Source organism: Papio anubis, chromosome 1 (assembly GCF_008728515.1).
Source record: "Papio anubis isolate 15944 chromosome 1, Panubis1.0, whole genome shotgun sequence".
NCBI classification, from domain to species: domain Eukaryota; kingdom Metazoa; phylum Chordata; class Mammalia; order Primates; family Cercopithecidae; genus Papio; species Papio anubis.
This window is the reverse complement of record NC_044976.1, coordinates 186,532,098-186,552,005: the sequence shown is the minus strand read 5'-3', so window position 1 is coordinate 186,552,005 and position 19,908 is coordinate 186,532,098. Positions and strand designations below refer to the sequence as shown.

The 19,908-nt window shown below is 44.2% G+C and overlaps 1 protein-coding gene across 8 annotated transcripts in view; it reads right to left on the bottom strand.

The window, feature by feature from the left end:
- TNR (tenascin R) overlaps positions 1–19,908 on the bottom strand; it is a 418,193-nt gene that overhangs the window by 31,068 nt on the left and 367,217 nt on the right. For all 8 annotated transcript variants that reach the window (XM_031658364.1, XM_021930321.2, XM_031658387.1 and 5 more), the window contains 9 exons: positions 13,014–13,103; positions 11,681–11,944; positions 10,816–11,085; positions 9,503–9,622; positions 8,460–8,606; positions 5,423–5,542; positions 2,113–2,256; positions 1,298–1,428; positions 189–321 (listed from right to left, as the gene is read on the bottom strand). In XM_031658364.1, the coding sequence (XP_031514224.1) occupies positions 189–321; positions 1,298–1,428; positions 2,113–2,256; positions 5,423–5,542; positions 8,460–8,606; positions 9,503–9,622; positions 10,816–11,085; positions 11,681–11,944; positions 13,014–13,103 (1,419 nt within the window). The remainder of the gene's footprint in view (positions 1–188; positions 322–1,297; positions 1,429–2,112; positions 2,257–5,422; positions 5,543–8,459; positions 8,607–9,502; positions 9,623–10,815; positions 11,086–11,680; positions 11,945–13,013; positions 13,104–19,908) is intronic.

Genomic DNA, 19,908 nt, shown 5'->3' with positions numbered 1-19,908 from the left:
GCTGCTGGTTCCTGTGGTTACCTTGTTAGTGAGAGGTTTCCTGGTAGGGGATTGGAAAGGGGGAAAGAAGGAGGAGGTAATTGAGCTTTTTGATAAACTGCTCCCAGGGCAAGTCTCAGCAGAGGCTGCTGAGGAGCCAAACATCAGGAAGTGGAGAAGAAGGCATCAAAGTGGCCATGCTCCCTCACCTGTGGTGAAGGCGGTGGAGGTGATGCTGCTCCACGCAGTATCCTGTGCTGCCTGCAGGAGCACTGTGTAGTCTGTGTTCTCCAACAGGCCCTCCAGTCGAATCCAGGTGTCTTCTGCATCCACAATCAGCTCCTGTATGATGAGCCAAAGGAAGGGTGGTGGAAGGGAGCAACTGGCTTGCAATTTGGGAAAGTAGGGAAGGGAAGTTCAAATCCTATGGGCAGCTAGGTTAGTACTGCAATGGCCATTATTATCCTCTCCATCCCACAATAAGGATTACTGCACCAATAAGCAGAGAGGAGAGCTCCCATGTGAGATTTAGGCCAGCTCCTATCTCAGGAATGCACACTGGGATAAATTTAGATACCTGCATTATTGAATCTAGAAGTTTTCAGATTGCACTGGACTTGCTTGAGAGCAGAGAAAGAGCTGAGGAAGTGGGATCCAAGTCCTCCTTATTTCTATCAAGCAGACTAACTCTGCTGAAATGTATTCTGTGTTTTTGGTTTCTGCATATGATTTCCCTTTAAAAAGAGGTTGCTTCACTAACAAAAACTTGAAAATCAGTGTTCTGGATGAACTCTTTCAACTGATGAAATAAAACAAAAATTTGTTTTGTCTTTACTGTAGGCTACACAGATACCATCTTTATAATGTTTATCAAGAGGCATAAAAGCCATTGAATTTGGTATCCAGCTCATGTTTGCTCAGTCCTGTTGTTGAAAAATTATTCCAATATCTTGTACTTGGGAGTTTCCAGTGTGTTTTGTGTCATTGTATTGGAAGCACCAGCACAACCCAGTGAAGTTGCAGGGGTAGAGACCCTCATTAGCTAGAGAAGAAAGCAAGCCTTGAAGAGGTTTAGTCCTTTGCCTCAACTTATGTAGAGAGTAATAGTAGAGCTAGGACTATCATCCAAATCTTCTGGCTTGCAGACTAGGGCTGTCTCATCAATAGCAGGCTGGGTATCCTTGATGGGAAGCTGATGAGTTCCCTGTGGGTTGCTTCCTTCCCCCTCCCTCCAACGTCCTGTGGTCACTCCACTAGTCAGTTTCCACATGACCTCACTTGGGAGAAATGGTCTTTTCCCTTTCCAGCAAAATCTCACCTTGCGGCTTCCATCGGTGGATTTGTAGGTCAAGACATAATTTTCAATCTCTGCCCTGGGAGGCTGCCAGGAGATCAGGGCACTTTGTCTGGTGACTTCACTGGCTGTCAGGTTTGCTGGAGGGTCCAGGACTACAAAGAGGAGAAAGTGCCAGGGCATGCCTGCCTCTCCAGCTCCTCCCCCTGCTTGATTTCAGGCATGGGTATCTGTTTGCCCACCTCTTTGGTCTTAGGATTGCTCAGATGCTGACCCCCTCTCTGGCTTAGACAGGAGCATAAAGGGTGCTCCTGGGTCAGACGATAATCATTCAGTGCTACGATCATTCTTGCAGCTACTTCCCCTTCCCTCACAGGGCCTCTAGGCTTGGGTATGACATCTTCCACACTGACCCTCTATGCCTGAGATCCTGACCCTGATGCAATCTCATGTCTGCTCGTTCACTCGTGAACTTGTGTTTTCACATGTTACCTTGTCTACTTTCTCCTATTCATCACTCTACTCAGCAGCTCTTTCCTAGATATCTAGTCTTTTAATATCCATCAGACTTTTCTGGGGCAGATGCATTCCGAGTACAGACTTCTCTTGACCTGGTTCTTCTGCTGTCACCCAGGGCGAGAGCAGAAAAAGACATGTGTCTGCTTGCCAAAAATTGCAGCTCAGTTTCACTGAATTTGGGCTATAGTCAGCCCAAATAGGAACAGCTCATAGCTGCCTTGTCCAAAGCCTACAGGTGATAATCTAGTCCACCACAAGAAAACTGGTCATTTCCACAAAAGTCCCCAGGGATTCGGGTATGTAGATGACCATGTACTCACGAGTAGAGAAGTTGGTGCTGATGGTGCCACTGGTGAGAGGCCCATTGGTGGCATACATGGTGGCAGTATAGTGGGTGCTAGGAAGCAGGTCAACAAGCCGAAATTCCTCACTGACTCCGTCAACCAGGATGGTCTCTCCAGCAACTGAACTCAGATGAATATGAATAAGGGTTGAATAAGGGTACTCAGTTTAGGAAAGACCTACCAAATCCAAAGGCATTTCATATGGATTTACTACTAGAGAATTTTGGAAAAAAAAATCTTTCATAGGTTATCTGGCTTAGTATCTTACTCCATGCAATGATTCTCCTCTCATCTCTTACATCTTAATTGGAAAAAAAGTGTTCTTTATGTGCCGGTCAAATTGTCCTCTCTATAACTTCTATTCGGGTCTCTGGAGTTATAAAGGATAAATCTAGTCTTTTGTCTACATGACCCCTTCCTCTCCACCATCCTTCCTAATCAAGTTCTCTCTCCATTAGACTGAGAAAATTCAGCCCCCACTTCCCATCACATTTATGTGACAATTTAAAAATCTTCACAGTTCTGTCTACTTTTCTCTGAACAAGTAACAGTTTATCAGTCCCTGCTAAAGTCCAAAACTCAGAGAACCTAGAACAATAATTGAGAGGTACTGACCAATGAAATAAACAGGGTCAGTCTGTACTTGTACCACTTAAATTAATTAGTTAGGTTTTGGGAATGCCGTGTGATATTGTTGTCACATGCCAAGATTATTGCTAATAAAAGACTTTCTTTGTAACCAGTCCCCCTACTTCCCAATCCAATTTTGTTAGTTGATTTTTTATACCCACGGGCAGAGCTTTGCATTTATTTCTATTGCATTTTGCTTTGTTGGTTGAGTTTTGGGCCACTGTTTCAGTTTATTAAAATATTTTTGAACTTGGATTCTATTGATCACAATTTTGTTTTATACACAAATTTGGTAAGCATGTCTTTTCTGAATTCATTCAAGCTGTTGATAAAAGTGTTCATTAGTTCAGGGCCAACTTCTCTTTTGTGCAATTAGAATACTTGGAAATTATTTAGTATTTAACAGTTTGCTAGGCACATTTTCAGACTAGGTAGGGCTTTGAGATTTCAAGTTTCTTGTGGTCTAAAGGCATACAAACAAGTTAAAATTCAAACGAATGCTTAAGCTTTGGAAGAACATATATAAGGATATCATCTTTTTAATGTCCCCCTTTGCACATCATGCCATTGATCAATGCTCCAGCCATACCAAATTACGGCAGTTCTTCAGACTTCTCACACTCTCACATCTCTGCAAATGCCCACAGTCTGCTCTTATTTCTTGAAATTCCCTTTCTTCTCCTTTTCTTCTTTCACTTTATCTGAGATTTTTCTTCTTTCTTTCCCTCCACAGCTTGACACCAATCATAGTAGCCCACTGGACATGGCCCATGGTGTTCTGTGCATGTCTATAGCATACACTGCTCACATCAAGTTGTAACTATTTACTTCTCTGCAACATCATTAGAAGTGAGTTCCACAAAGATGAGAACTCAATGTTTGTTTCTGAATCCTTATAGCCTTGTAGAGTATATGGCGCATGGGAGGGCATCAAGAGTATTTGTGGAATGAATGGAAGTTCATTGCTATGTTGGAGTTGTGTGTTTTGTGTCTGTGAGCAGATATGTCTGACTGCCTTCAGGGAAGCTTTGACAGAAGAGATAGGGTTGAAACCAAGACTTGAGGGATGGGTTTTCTAGGTGGACAAGTGGGGGAGTTTCCTGGTGAAAGAAATAGCATGTGCAAATGCGTGGAGGCTTGAGAAAGCATGGTGATTGTTTGAAAATGCGGGATCATGTTATGCAAGGAGGGGTGACAGGAATTGAGATGATTGTGCATGCTCACAGAGGGGTTAGGACATATCCAGAGTAATGATATCCCTTCTTCATGGAGGGTCATTCATTCAACTACAGTCCCAACTAACTCCAAATATGACCTTTCATGTATTTTTCCATGTTAACTAAGGACTGAGTGATAAGTGGAGTTTTCTAATGCCTTGATGAAATACAAATGTACTACCAGATTTGTCAATGAAAACAAAGACATAAAGTGGTTTTGATAAAACTTATTCTCGGTGAACCTGTGCTGGTATATGGTAATCACTAATTCCTTTTCCAAGTTGTTTAATTGTCTGTTTTAGTTTTTACCTTCCTAAGATTTGACAATAAGTTTACTTCTTTGCAGCACACAGAATTAGCTTTCTCTGCCATTTTTGAAAACCAAGACATCTACCTGCCTTCTGTCTTCTGATATCTTTGTTCTCTGGATTCCTGAATATAACCCAAAACAATTCTGTGATCACATGTTTGATGTAGGCAGGGAAAGAACTTCCCTAAACCTAGGGACTTGAAGGACTCAACACTATTTTGCTTTGGGCTTCTGTGCTCTGTTCAGCTTCAATTGGTGTAAGGTGAACAAGCATGATGCAGAAGACAGTGAAATTCAAGATTTTGTCTTAGTTAAACCTGTTGGGATGGATGTGAATAGAGAAGATAAAAACAACAGAAGAGTTTAGCTGTCCGGAATCTTTTGTCATCCGTTATCCTGTACTATCTGTTCCAAACTTGGTCCTATATCTTCAGTATTTTTCTTGCTCTGCAAATATTTAGGAAAGCCTGCTTTCTTGTTTGTAGCATTTTGGGGGCAAGTCTTAGCTCTGCTCTGAGTTTTGTCCTCCTAGTGCTATTGCTCTGATTTTGTACTTGCCCTTGGTTACATGCCTTTCTTGTACCTTTCAGATTCAGCTTTCTCAGTTTCTAGATTTGATTCAGTTTGCAGAGTTTGGGAATATCTTTTTTTTTCTTTTTCTTTTTCTTTTTTTTTTTTTTTTGAGATGGAGTCTCGCTATGACTCCAGGCTGGAGTGCAATGGCACAATCTTGGCTCACTGTAACCTCCACTTCCTGGCTTCAAGTGATTCTCTTGCCTCAGCCTCCCAAGTAGCTGGGACTACAGGTGTGCGCCACCACTCCTGGCTAATTTTTGTATTTTCAGAAGAGATAGGGTTTCACCATGTTGGCCAGGCTGGTCTTGAACTCCTTACCTCAAGTGATCCATCTGTCTTAGCCTCCCAAAGTGTTGGGATTACAAGTGTGAGCCACGACGCCCAGCCTAGAGTTTGGGGATATCTTGAGGGCTTCATGGTATACCTGAAGTAGGAACATTTCTAATCTGTCCTTCAGATTGAAAAAATGTTTTGTTTATTCACATCATACTGGTCTGTAGCTCCAATTCCCACCATTCCCACCTGCCTGATCTGCAGGCCTGCAGACACCCACCTGCAAAGTGTGTGAGAACAATGACGTAGTTCTCCACCTCACCCACTGGCGCCTTCCACTGCAGCAGGGCTTCTGTTGGAGTGATGTTGGTAGCAATCAGATCCACAGGGTTGTCCATGGCTGAAACAGAATAGGTTATCAGTTATAAGTAAGAGGAGCTGCAGGATAGAAATTCAGGGAATGATCTCAGAAGTTCCACTCATGGTACACGACTGCTGCTGCACTCTACAAAACAAAGAAGTGAGCAGAAACCTCTTCCCTTTCTCCTCTTCTGGTTCCATCAGCCTCTTCCTTTTCTCCCTGCCCCCCTTCTCTCAAGTAACCAGTTCTCCCCTAATTGCCCCCAGCTCTTCCTTTCAATTAATTCATTAACTTCTTATGTGCAGAATACTGTGCCAAGTACTACAGAGGATTTCAAAGTATGGCTGGAATGAATTTTCAACATTTAAATGTAGATGGAACAACTAAGAACCCACAGAAATTGTTACAATTTTTTAGTTAATGAGATAATCATACTTCCCAGGCTATTTCACTTTTATAAATGTAAAGGTGTGCCTCGTGGAAAGATCTCTGTTGATGAGCTTCAGGAAGTGTGGTGGCAACTCCATAGGGGCAGGAGTATCCCCAAGACAGAGAACACAGAAGGTCCATCCATGGAATGACCGCATGGGCTCAGTCAGGTTGCCTCAAAAGTCATATCTGATTATTGGATGATTGCTTCACTGCTCACAGGTCTCACTCAGGACTGAGTCCTGGATATTCTTTTTGTTGCATTAAGAGTCAAAAGGATTCTTCCAGGCTTAGTAAGGAGGTCAAAAGGGCCTGTTAGAGGAACAGAGCGTGCTTGTCATAAGATCCTCTTCCTTGTCTAATTTGCCCATGCTCTAAGCCTTTGCCTTATTACTGTGCTTCTCTTCTATCAGGTTAGAATTTATCACAAGTGGATGTTATTACAACAGTTTAGGCATCAGCTCAACCTAAGCGTCATACAATTCACTTCTGAGAACCAAGATCTGCTGTGGATCTTACCCTATTCTCTAATTGAAAGTATTTTTTCACTTGCCTATGTCCTTTATCACAAAGAAACAACCTGGCAAATATTTTCATAATGTTAAAATTTGAATTGTATCCCTAATCTGCATGTTCAAAGAGTTCTTCAAATGCAGCCCTTAGACTACACTTGGCTTGATCTGAGACATGCATGATACCATGAGACAAAATGACACCCTGAAGGAGTACTCACTTCCAAAAGTTGTAAGATCATAGACCTCAACGTAAAACCACAACAAACAAACAACAGCAAAATAAGACATTCTAGGGCAATCTAGTTATTGGAAGTTGCCAAAATAGCTCTGCCTAGACTGGAAGGAGGGTAGTTTGGATGGGCACACCATTGCGGTTGGTGTACCAAATATACCTAATATCTGCTTTAGAGATACTAGCTGCTCATGACCCAAGGAATTTTTTTTTTTCTTTTGAGAAACAAGGTCTTGCTCTGTCACTCAGGCTGGCGTGCAGTGGCATGATCATGGCTCACTGTAGCCTTGGACTCCTGGATTCAAGCGATCCTCCTGCCTCAGCCTCCCTGGTAGCTGAGACTACAGGTGCATGCATCCGTGCCCTGCTAAAGAAATGAGTTTTTGACTGAAGTTGCTGCTCTCTTTTATCTTGGGGATAGGAGGCTCTTGAAATACATTTTATTTTTCTCAATGGGAAAAAAGGTTAATCTCTGTAATATGAATTTCTAGGTTCAGGAAGGTGGGATAGAGGCTTCTTTTGGTTTATTGGACCTCACTTCTGGTCAACACTTGTTTATATTTTAATGGTCACAGGTAATTTAATAGATAGGGCAAGACTGAATGGCGGTGTTATCTGTGGTCTTAAGCCTGGAAGGAGACTAGGGAGGATCAGAATATCCTGTGCTGTCTTTAGAGAATAGTTTTTGTGTTTGTGAAGGAATATTTCTTGGCCCATTGCCCTAGAGATGCTGTTTCTGAGCTTCTGAGAACATCTATAAAAGCAGTGAGAAATTCCAAAGTATATTTCCTTCATTTGGGAAATACCATTCTCCAGGGAAATTAAGCAACCTTAGAAAATCCAGGTGTTCTCCTAATGAGGCAAGCTTGATATTTTCCCACGTGCTGTGGGAATGATGGCTTAACTAGGAGGTTTGGTCTAGGGTTTGGGAATAGAAAACTTTGGCTGTGCCTGCTAGTGAGTTCTGCATGGTGTACTTGCTGAGGGACCAGAGACAGAGGAGCAGTGGTGCTACCGAGAGTCCTCCTCAGCCCCATTGTATGGGCTTGTTTTCAAGAGGGAGGCCATGGGATTTGGACTACCCTTCCCCACTTTCCCATATTGCAAGCCAGTCTCTCCCTTGCACCTCCCTTCCTCTGGTCATTATGCAGGAGCTGATGGAGGATGCAGAGGACATCTGGATGTGACTAGGGGGCCTGTCAGAGACATGAGCTACATGGTACCCTTGCAGGAAGCCCAGGATGCCCACGGAGCCACATCACCTCCACTGCTTTGGTCCTGGTTGAGGGAGTTATGGCCACTTTGGTGCCTTCTTTCTTCCTGGAGCACAAAGCAAGAGCAAAGGCAGCTTCTTGGTGGTTTCTGGCTATATCTGATGAAATTTCATGACCCCAATTCCATTACTGGAGTAACAACCCTTTTCTTCTCTGAGGTGAAATTTTCTTATCTGAGTCTTTTACAAAATCAGATGAATGATTCAGGTATCTGTTTTAGAATTCACTTCCATCACATGTCTGAAAGGGCACTGTTTATGTTGGAAGTTCCATGAAAATTCCTAACCTAAACCAGCAAGACTTACAGAGGGTAACTCTCTAAACTTTTAGTATTAGAGAGGAGTATTAGGGGAAGAGAAATTGCAAATTGCCCTGCAAGACACAGTGGGTTAGAGGAGCACCCTGAAATGGAGCCTCAGCCTCCAGAACCTTTGTATGAGCCTGAACAACTTCACCCAGATCCTCAGTCAGGGTCCTGACTCGACACAGCAGGGAGACATGCCTACCTGTGTGCACGAGAGTACAGATGCGCTCGCTTTCCTCCCTGCCCCGCACGCTGTTGAGGCTGATTTCGTATTCGGTAGCTGGGTACAGTCTGGTGATGGTGAATTCTGTCACAGTATTGGGCACCACTGAGCTGTCTAATCGTCCCACTGGAGAAGAGAAGAATCTACAGTTAAAATTCAGTAGCCCTCTCATCCAAGCAACCCATGGTACAGTCTATGTCAATAAAGCAGATGGGTGTGAGACTCAGTACTCAGTGGGGAGGGATGCTACATGGTTCATGGACTGGGAATGTTGGAGTGTGAAGAGGCTTTGCACACTGGTCTCATTCCTTCATTTTATGGACTCCTTGGAGCAAAGTAAAACTAGCTACCTATTAAGTGGTTTTCTAACAAGTCGGTCTTCTCTAAGACAATGACATTAAGGCAGTATGGAGGGCACCGATGCAAGGAGCAGTCCCCGCAGTCCAGAGACAGTGTAGTCTAGAAAGCTGTCCTGTGTCCTCACTGGAAGTGAGTGTGCCCTCCACTTCCTTAACAATGCCACATGTACCAGCAAGAACTGGCAGGGTGCAGATGAGGTCTGGGCCAATTTCCTCTGACTTGTAACTTGGCTGGAGTGGCTAAAATGGGACCACATCACTGTGGTTCCCTCCAAGGCTCCATCTGGCTTTGCTGGGTCTTTAGCCATCCCTCTGGATCCTAGTCTTGAACTTCATTCTTGTAGGAAAGTTCATGTGACCCTAGTTCTTGGCAGATTCTTTTGGGCCTCTTTGTTTCTCATGACACTGCCTAGATAATGGTGACCAGTTACCTCTGCTAGGGAAGGGCCTGCTTTCTGGGTGAATGTAATCAAGCCTTTCTCAAGAGGCATTGGTGAGTGCAGGGTTTCTTGGCTGCTCACCAGCCCACTCTCATTCTGATGGAGCATGCCACAGAGAAGAGGAAACACTCAGGCAGGAGTGGATGTTCTGCAGGATATGCTAATTCTCCCATATTCTTCATTCAAATCCTAGCATCTTTGAGAAGTCAAATCACTTTGTTACCTTGGGTAGGTCGATATGATACTCGGTAGTAATCAAAAGATGCAACAGGAGGGCTCCAGGAGACCATCACTGAGTCCTTGGTCACATTGCTAATTGTGATGTCTTTTGGGGGATCAATTCCTACAAGGACCCAGTGGTTGAGGGAAAAAGACAGAAAGCACAGTGTGAAAAAGAAATTCTCATCCCTGGTTTTATATTGACCAAAAGCCAGTGTTGTCCCAAAGGCAGACAGGATCTTTCTGCGTAATAGGGTATCCTTAAAACCATGGTGTTTCAATCAGGTTGGTGTTTCAATTGAAACCTTGCAGGTATGACTAAAGCTATGTCCATGGAGAATATTTTAACAACATGAAGCCAAGCTGGCAAGCTCTGTACCTGTTACCTATCTGCAGGCCAACTAGGAACTTTTTTTAAAATTCATATGTTTTGTTTTGAATTGGGAGAAACATAGCCATTTTCTCTGGGGTAATTTTTTTTTTAATGATAAACCAAATTTTGCTTGTATCTCTTATTCTTTAGCAGTCACCTTTGGTTTCAGTTTTGAAAAACTACCTATTGACTGTACAGGGATTTCAGAGCACAAGTCCAGAACAAATCCATTTTCCTAAATTGTATTTCATTTATGCTATGGACTTTTTTTTTTTTTTTTACTGCTAGGGGATCACAGAGTTGATCAGCTGAGTGTTTAATCCACTTGTCCAGTTTGTGAGTTCTTGTTAGTAAGTAGGAAACGACCCAAACATACATGTCTTCACCCACATGCACCTCATATTTGAAACTGTATTTGGGAATAATGAGCTGGGATTGATCCAATTCATCTCAGAGTGCCTGTGTTTTCTAAGCAACATCCAAATCAACCCCATTCTCTGAGTGCCAGGTCACTACCTGATTGCATGCTAGTCCCATGTGAGACTAAGGAAGCATCACTTGTACCAGTGACCTTTCTGGGCAGTTAAGAGGTGGCTCTCCAGAATAGGAACAGGTGTCTCTTCACTGTAGAGGGATTCCTGTTGCAGACTAGCTATCTCCAGTGCTTTTTTTTTTCTAAGCCGGTAGTGGGAGGTGTTTTGGACAAATGCATTCAAACTTTGACCTCCTCAAGACATTGACTTTGTCCCACCTTCCAAATGGGAGTTTCTCATCTAACGTATCTTCTTCAGCACTGGAGGAAGTAGCTGTTTCAGAACAGCTCATAGACTTTCTCTAGGCAGTCCCCTACTCCTTAGGTCTTTCTCTTTTAAAAGTTCATTGATTTGTCAAAGGCTACTGTGAGAACCCCTTTCATCACCTGCTGCCAAGTCCTCCAGCCTCACCTGTGGTGATGGAGCCCACAATGGGCTCAGAGGTCACTGTGCCATGGACTGCCACAAGGTTCACAATATACTCTGTGGCTGGTTGCAGGCCCATCAGGACAGCATGCCTCTTGGTGGCATCCAGGGAGACCTCTGTCATCTCTTCTTCCTCATCCCTGGGGCTGTAGTTCAGAATAAGTCTGTCTGCTGGGGGAGATGGGTCACTCCAAGTGATGTTCACACTGGAGGAGGTCACATGAGAAAAGTGCAGATGAGAAATGGGACGGAAGCCTGCAAAGCAAAGGAGATGGATGGTCCTGAAACATGTGAGAAGATGGGCCGTTGGGCCAGAAGAACTTCCTGGCTGAAGTGATCTGCTATCCTTGTTAACAAGGGCTACACCTTCACCCACTAACCCAGAGATTCCACCTCTTCACTCTCCAGTCCTGTTCACTCCACTTTTTCCAATCCAAATATGGGAAAATGGATTCTGTTAATATGAGAAATACTTCTGTGAGTTAATCATAATACTGACCCAGAATTGAAAGCCTGTATCCTGGAAGGAATTTTACGTGATCCCATGGATTCTCTGTATTCCCACTGATTTACTGCAGCAGGGAAAGATGGACAGAATCAACTACTATGTCAAGGCCATAGAAAAACCAGATACAAGTTTTCAGGCAAGTAACACTGTTGCTCACCTCTCCCCTTTACTTCCAACCCTTCCCTCTTGATGCATTTATTAGTTTTGCGTCTATCCTTTTCTACCCACCTCTCTTTTCTCCAAAGGAAATGGAACATTGGAACAGTGAGTTGCCTGGATGAATTTCTCACACTAAGATCCACCGATCCCTGAACCCGGCTGGGATTTCTGCTGCTCTGGTACCTGTGAAAGCATCCACAGTGGACTCCAAGCTCTGCTGCCGACCCCTCTCAGCAGTGATGGAAATGATGTACTCTGCCCCAGGCTCTAGATCTGTCAATGTGTATGAGGTCCTGTCCTTGGGTACAGTGACTTCTGAGGCGATCCCAGAGGATGGGGTAAAGGTAATTCGGTAGTGATCAATGGGTCCACTGGCCTTAGTCCAGATGAGGGAGATGGAGGTCTCCGAGGAGGCTGTCACCATGAGGTCTCGGGGACTGTCAAGTTCTGTGGATTGACATAAATGGCCTATTTTACACATGTTCCCCAGGAGGGCAGTATTTATTGGCCTGCTTTGTGTGTTTGCAAGCTATCAGCAGGCCTGCTGACTATAAGCACTAGCTTGTCATTGCTGACACTTATCTCATATTTTGCTAAGCACCTTCCCTCTGAATGATGGCCAGGGGCTTGGCAAACAGATGAACAATCTGCAGAAAGGCATGATGAGCTCTGATACCACTGGATTGCATCCACCTCTGGGACAAAGCTGGCTGCTGATTTTCAAGCTCCCCGTATTCATTTTCTCCCATCCTTTCTCAATAAGCCAATAAAGACAAAATGGTAGCTACCACCAAGTAGGGATATGCCATCCTGGTAACAGAAGGGCACCACCCTCCAACCCTGAGGCTATTTTGACTTGTTCTAACCATAGCCAGGCAGGCAGCTAGATTTGAGGAACTGGAGACCTTTGTCCATGTAGTTCTCTAGAGAGGCTGAACCTTGGGACAAGGACCGGTCTAAAATCCCTAGCCCGGCCCAGGCTGCTAATACCATAGCTGCTGAAATGACTTTGAAATCTACCCAGGATTTGGAAGCAAAACTGATGAATCCAGAGCAACAAGGGTCTCAACTGGACTTTTCTTCTGCCCTCAGATTTAATGGGTTGTTTCAAGTCTAGACAGACCTTCACCCAAGTGGCCTTTGTGAGGGCATCTGTGGTGCATGCAGGGTGAAGATGCCCCATTCTGCCTGCTGTCGGGGTGGTCTAGATAAAAATATGGCCTGCAATGGCATCAATCTATTTAGGATTTTCCACCTCTGCTCTGTACAGCCCTGAGCAGCTCTTCAGACCATGGGGGACCGAGCATAGGTCTATGGGGAAGAGGGTGACTCCATCCTGCATGTCAGAGGTTAGGGAATAGGCATAGGGTAGATGTTGTTTCTAGGCTGACAGTTGTCACCAGAGCCTTGTTCACTGGAAGACATTGCTTTCTGACTAATTTTTGCTGGGACGAGCCTCCATGACTCCTTAGGCTTATAGGCTAACCTGGTCTTCCTCAGCAGTCCTCCTACTCACCAGTCCTGGCATTCATGGTGGCTGGTACGCTTTGTTGTGAGTTCATGATGGCAGATATTCCAACTCCATACTCAGTGCCAGGTACCAGATCTATCAGTGGATGGAGAAACAAACATTATTCTGTGTATGGGGCAGGGCTAGGAAGGCTGAAAGCAGGGAAGAAAATGATCTTAGACTTTTATTCATACCTTGTGTTTAGTCCTCCTTGAATCCTCTCCTAATTTCAACTATTAGGAAATCCCAATTTCACTATTTAGGAATCCAAGTCAATAGGACGAACCAGCCCATGTGGAGCTTCCTTCTTGCAGCCAGGCTCTCTGGGAAGGCAGAGAGGCTGCCTTGTCAGTGACCTTCAGAGGTGTGCTCACCTAAGTATACAAGGACTCCTTGTATGCTTAGCATCTCAGGTTGGCTTGAACCAGTGAGGGGATTTCTTGCTTAAATTGTGAATTTCGGGAGTATGTAATCAAGAGAGACAGTGTGGACATAGGCCTGTAAAGCATTTCTTGAATGTTATATACAAGGACCAAGTTACACTTTTTATAGGAGCTGAGGCCATATGGGGACTCCTGGGTCCATTCTAGGGAGCAACAGTGGATGGATTTTTTTTTCTAAGCACAGGGCTGTCAAGTAGGGGCATGCAGAAGTCCTGTTGCTGTGAGCTCCCCACCAAGTTCAGTAATTCAGGCCTCAGGGTATCTAAGGTTGTGGATCTAATTTTAGAGTAACTTCCAGGGGAGTCCAAGAAGACAGAGGAAATGCAAAATCTGTCTCACTAAAGGGTGTAAGCTTCTCTGAGGAAAGTCTTTGGGAGGTTTACCACAAAGGATCCCTGAGAGGCTCCTAGAAGATCTGGAATTCTCTGGGTTCTCTCCTTGCCCTCTTTCACATTTATTTTCAGACTAACCAGTTTGACTGGTGTACTAGTTTCCTATTGCTGCTGTAACACATCACCACAATTTAGTGACTTATAACAATGAAAGTATATTCTTTTACAGTTAGTTCAGGAGGTCTGCAGTCCAAAGTAGTTCAGCAGGGCTGCATTCCTTCTGGAGGCTCTAGGAGAAAATCCATTTCCCCGCCTTTTCTAGCTTCTAGAGGCTGCCTGCATTCTTTGGTTCATGGTCTCTTAATCTATCTTCAAAGCCAGCAGCTTGAAACGATCAAATCTGTTTTCTCTCTCTGACCTCTGCTCCTATCATTGCATCTACTTTGACCTCCCTACAACCATCTTATGAAAATCCTTGTGATCATGTTGGACCCACCTGCATAGGACAGTCTAGTCTCTCCTTCTCAGGATCTTTAATTTAATCACACCTGCAAAGTCCTTTTTGCCCTGTAAGGTGGTTATATTCACAGATGCTGGGGATTCTTTGAGGGCTATTTCATCTATTACAACTGGCATCAAACTCATCTTTATCTATTAGGACTGGGATTGTAGAAAAACCCAACAAAGGCAGGGCACGGTGGCTCACGCCTATAATCCCAATACTTTGGGAGACCGAGGTGCGTGGATCACCTGAGGTCAGGAGTTTGAGACCAGCCTGACCAATATGGTGAAACCTATCTCTACTAAAATTATAAAAATTAGCCTGGTGTGGTGGTTTGCGTCTGTAGTCCCAGCTACTTGGGAGGTTGAGGCAGGAGAATCACTTGAACCCAGGAGGCGGAGGTTGCAGTGAGCCAAGATCACGCCACTGCACTCCAGCCTGGGTGACAGAGTGAGACTCTGTATCAAAAAAACAAAAACAAACAAACAAACAAAAACGAAACAAAACAAAACAAAAAAACCCAACAAAATCAAGTGATCACCCTGCCAACCTCTAATGGTCAGTCTGAGTCCTTCCGGTAGGCTCTTTGTGGGACTTTGTGTGGGCTCATGGCTGATTGCAATGGTATTCTGTGTTTATATAACATCTGTGTTTTTCAGAATGGATTGTGTTTTAGAGTCTCATCACAACCTTGGGAGGATGGTGGGATAAGCAGTCTTTTCTCCATCTGCATTAGCTTCCTATGACTACTGTTATAAATGACCACATACAGTGTGGCTTAAAACAGACATGTGTCCTCCCACAGTTCTGAAGTCTAGAAGTCTGAAATCAAAGTGTCTCCAGGACCACGTTTCCTCTGAAGGCTCAAGGAGACTTAGGTTCTGGTGGTTGCCAGCAGTTCCTGGCATTCTTTGGCTTGTAGTTGCATCGCCCCAGTCTCTGCCTCTGTAGACACATGGCCTTCTCCTTGTGTGTCTGTGTCTTCCCCTCTTCTTTTAAACACACCAGTCACATTGAATTTAGGGGCCACCCTAATCCAGTATGACCTCATCTTAACTCTACTGCATCTGTAAAGACCTTATTTCCAAATAAGGTCACACTCATGGGTTTGGGGTGGACATGTATTTTGAGGGGACTGTTATTCAACAGAGTACATCATCTTTATAAAAAGAAACTGTGGCACGGAGTAAGTCTGTGACCAGCTAGAGATGCCCCGTTGGCTTCTGGTCTCAGAGTTCAGGGCTTTTAGGAGGAATGGGATGTCCTATTACTTCTTCCATCACACTGGCTTCTCAGGGCAGCTGTGATTTCTCTGGAATCCCTGATTTTGATTGGAAATACTTTGAGCAACATTTCTTTAACAAATGGCTTGGCTTGGCCAAGAGGAATGCTGCCTGGCAGCCAGCGGGTTCTTCATCCCCTTCCTCAGTGGGGTTTCGTGCAGTCCATGCAATAAATGTTGCTTAAGCATGGCAGAGTTTACCAGGCCAATTTCCCTCCCAGGAATGCAGTCCCGAAGCCCTGTCTGGGTAGGCATTCGAATCAGCCCTCTTTCTTTTCTTGAACCAGCTTGCTTTCTTTCCCAACCCTTAAATTCTTTCTTTCTCTAAAGTGGCAACACCAGTGGAGGTAAACTTTGAAGTTTGACAGCCTTTGACGTCTGACATATCTATGTTTATATTCAGTCTCTTCCACCTTTTACCTGTGTAATTTTGATTACTTAACATCTTTGAGCCTCAATTTCTGAAGAATGAGAATAATTAACAGCATCTATATCAGAGGGTCATCATGACGATTATATGAGTCCAAGTGTTTAAAGTCCAGTGCCTGGATCTTACTGGTAATAGCTAATATTTTATTACTTTGCACAGAGAACTATTCCTGGATTTTGAGTACTTTTTTATTGTGAGTGGTCTCATCAACTACAAAAAGTAACCCAGGCAAGTACAGGCTGTTCCTGGGTACACCTGTTGTTATTGGTTTGCTGGGGCTTAGCCTGTTGGCTCTGTTGGAAACCAGTGATTCAGGGAGTCCAGGTGGCTGTGAGGACCTTGCCCCTGGCTGGGCCGAGTACCTGTCTCTAGATTGAGTGGGTGATTGCAGTACCTCTAGATCCATTTGAAGCACAGATTTATCTCCATCAATATGTTCAGTGAGTCCCAGGTACATCCTTGGTTGCAGAAATGAGATTACCTTTGGGACATAAACTATTTTTATCAGGCAACTGATTGAGACCTTCAATTGCCTATAATGAAGTAGCAATTCTCCAACATAGATGAAGGGTGACAGATCGAGGGAATAAGACAGAAATTATACACTGCCAAACAGATCTAACATGTAACGTTTTCATCCCAGTTTCTTATTTATGAAGCTTAAATGAAATGTTCAATAATTTACAATGGAATCATCTTCTCCCAGAAAACTGCAGAGCAGAATTTAAAGCATTCTCTTCCCAGGTTTTCTGTCTAGAGGATGGAAAAGTGGGACTCGCTTATAGGTTTGTGTCTGCTGCTTTCCTTTGATTTTCAGCAGCTTTCTTCCATGCTACAAGTGAATTGTTGCTCTTTGCCAGCAGGTAAAATATAGTTCTGCTGGAAAAAAACCCACAAGTATCCGAGGCATAGCCAGTGCACCTATATATCAGCACTCTGAGTACTCCTAGGGATTTCTCACTTTTTAAAGACCCCATTGCTCTCTATCAATGCCCCCTTTATCTCTCCATCCAACTCCTGCAAGTGGTAACATATAAATGGCCCTGTTCCCTTTCTTAACAATAGCACGGAAAATTCATCCCATAGGAAATCACTACTCTCCATTCCTTACAGAACTTTCTTTGTTCAGCTTGGAGGTTGTGGCTTTTCTCAACTCTTTCACCTCACACCCATTCTTCTTGGAACCTCTAAAGCATAGTCATCCACTCAGCAAATATTATTAAGGGCCTCCTTTGTGTCAGGCACAAGGTGGTGTGAGCTAAACAAGACATTAGCCTTGCCCTTTTGGGGATGAAAAGGAATCTGTGCTAAAAAAGTAAATTAATTATTTAGTGAGCACCCATAATATGCCAAGCATTAAGCTACATGGAAAAGAATAATGACGAAGGGGAGGGAAGAAAAAGAGAAGTAAAAAATTCTTGAGTGTCTGATGGTAAAGAGTTATGCAATTATAACTGCTTCTTAAATATTCACATGTTATTTAATTTCCCTGCAGTGCTACTGATAGGGTATTATAGATAAGCAAACAGGAGCTCCAAGAAGTCTATTCCTTGGCCAAGGTCACACAACTATTACATGATAAAACTAGGTTTGGGAGACTGAGACGGGCAGATCATGAGGTCAGGAGATCAAGACCATCCTGGATAACACGGTGAAAACCCATCTCTACTAAAAATACAAAAAAATTAGCTGGGCGAGGTGGCAGGCACCTGTAGTCCCAGCTACCGGGGAGGCTGAGGCAGGAGAATGGCGTGAACCTGGGAGGCGAAGCTTGCAGTGAGCCGAGATCACGCCACTGTACTCCAGCCTGGGCAACAGAGCGAGATTCCGTCTCAAAAACAAAACAAAACAAAACTAGGTTTGGAACCCAAGTCCCTTGATTTTTTCTGACACATCATAGCATGGTTCCCATCCCTGAGTCTTACAGGCCAGGAGGAGGGAGCAGATTAAGCAAATTGGAAATCGAGAGTGATGTGGTACCTGTTATAGTTTGGATACTTGTCCCCTCCAAATCTCATGTTGAATTGGCATCCCCAATGTTGGCGGTGGGGCCCAGTGGGAGGTGCTTGGGTCATGGGGATAGAGCCCTCATGAATGGCTTGGAGCTGTGCTTGAGATAGTGAGTGAGTTCTCGTGAGATCTGGTTGTTTAAAAGTGTGTGGCACCTCCCCCGAGCCCTTGCCCCCTCTCTCATTGTGTGATGCGGGGGCTCGCCCTCTGGCTTTCCCCATGATTGTAAGCTTTCTGAGACCCTCACCAGAAGCAGAGGCTGGCGTCGTGTTTCCTGTACACCCTGAAGAACTGCAAGCCAGTCAAACCTCCTTTCTTTATAAATTCCTCAAGTATTCCTTTATAGTGATGCAAATAGACTAATGCAGGACCAAAGCAGGGGCTGCCAACTAAGAGGAAAAGATCAGCAAGGGACTAAGAGGACAGGATCAGCAGGGAGAAGATCAGCGTGGGCTGTAATAGGCAGATAAGTCTTTCCAGAGAAGGTATTTGAGTTGAAACTTAAAGCTGGCTAAGATAAGGAAAGATAGAGGGAAGGAAATATGGAATTCTCTAGTGGTCAGAATGGGACATAATGAGCATTCATAGATTAATGAGGGCTGGAGAGGAACAGGAGCTAGCACATTCTCACCTGCAGTGCAAGAACTGTGGTGATAAAGGCAGAATGACTTATTTAGCCCTGTTTTGGAAACCTGTTCTTCATGCCTGCTGTTGCTAGCAGGGAAAGTGGTAGGGAGAAGGAGGCCCAAGGAACTGAGATTGCTGTCTCTTGCTAGCAAAAACATGAATAAGATACTTGGGGTCTGCAGGCTTGGTTGAGCTCAAGTGGACATGAGGAAATATGGACGCTTTCCATCTTTAAATCCCTAGGATCATCTACCAAGTGTCTGTGAAGCTCAAGTCTATGAAACTGATGTTAGGGGTGTGATTGGCCCTAGTGCACTGGGTGCCTACCTTCGTGGAGAGGGACAAACTGAGGACCCTGTCCCCAAGGAACTTGCAGTCAATCTGCAGTTTTTATAGTGATTATGTTATTATTGTTAATTTTCATATTGGTTTCCTCACTAGACTCTTAGGTCTTTGGGTCCAAGATTTTATTTTTTTCGGTATGTAGTATAGTGAGAAAACATGCATAGAAGCAGCATGGTGGTGGTGGCAGTAGCGGTGGTGGTGGGGAGTGTTGGGGAGACTGTGAAGAGAGGATATCTGGACTGGGTTTTGAAGGACCCATGGACATCTGGTGGCAGGGAGGGCATCCCAGACAAAGGAAACAGGGCATGCAAAGGCAGCTCTGGCAAAATAATTCATGAAAACCCAGGGACTAATATAGGGTCCCTTACAGAGAAATTTCCCATCAGTGGAATTTGGAGACCAGAGGTTTCATGGGGGAGATATGCAGAGAGGATCTTTGGAGAGCCCCTGAAATCACACCAGATAGGCACCAATCTCTTTTTAGTTAAATGGAGATCTGAGCTCCCAGCCTCCCCACACTTATCTCTTTGGATAATGACAGGTGCATCTTCAGGGTTCCTGGAATGAGTCAGGCTTTCAAGGCCATTTCCCTGCTTTTTTGGGTGTGCATGATGTTCAAGTCTCAAGAGAAGCAGCCAATTCCATCCTGATTTAAAGGAAAAGACTGGCCTAACAAGCCCATTTTTGATAAGAAAAATAATACTTCTAAGGACTGTTCTCAGATGGAGCTTTCTTATTGCTGGTGGAATTAATGAGAAACACAGCTCATCAGCCTTGTCCTACAGGAGCATCCCTATTCTGGGTTGTTGCTGTGAACAAGTACTACCTGCCGAGGAAGTGGAAGCTGAAGCTGAAATAGTTTCAGCTTTTCTGAAATAGTTTTCTGGCTTTTCCCCTGAGCCCCTTATCCCCAGCCTTTAAGACAAATAA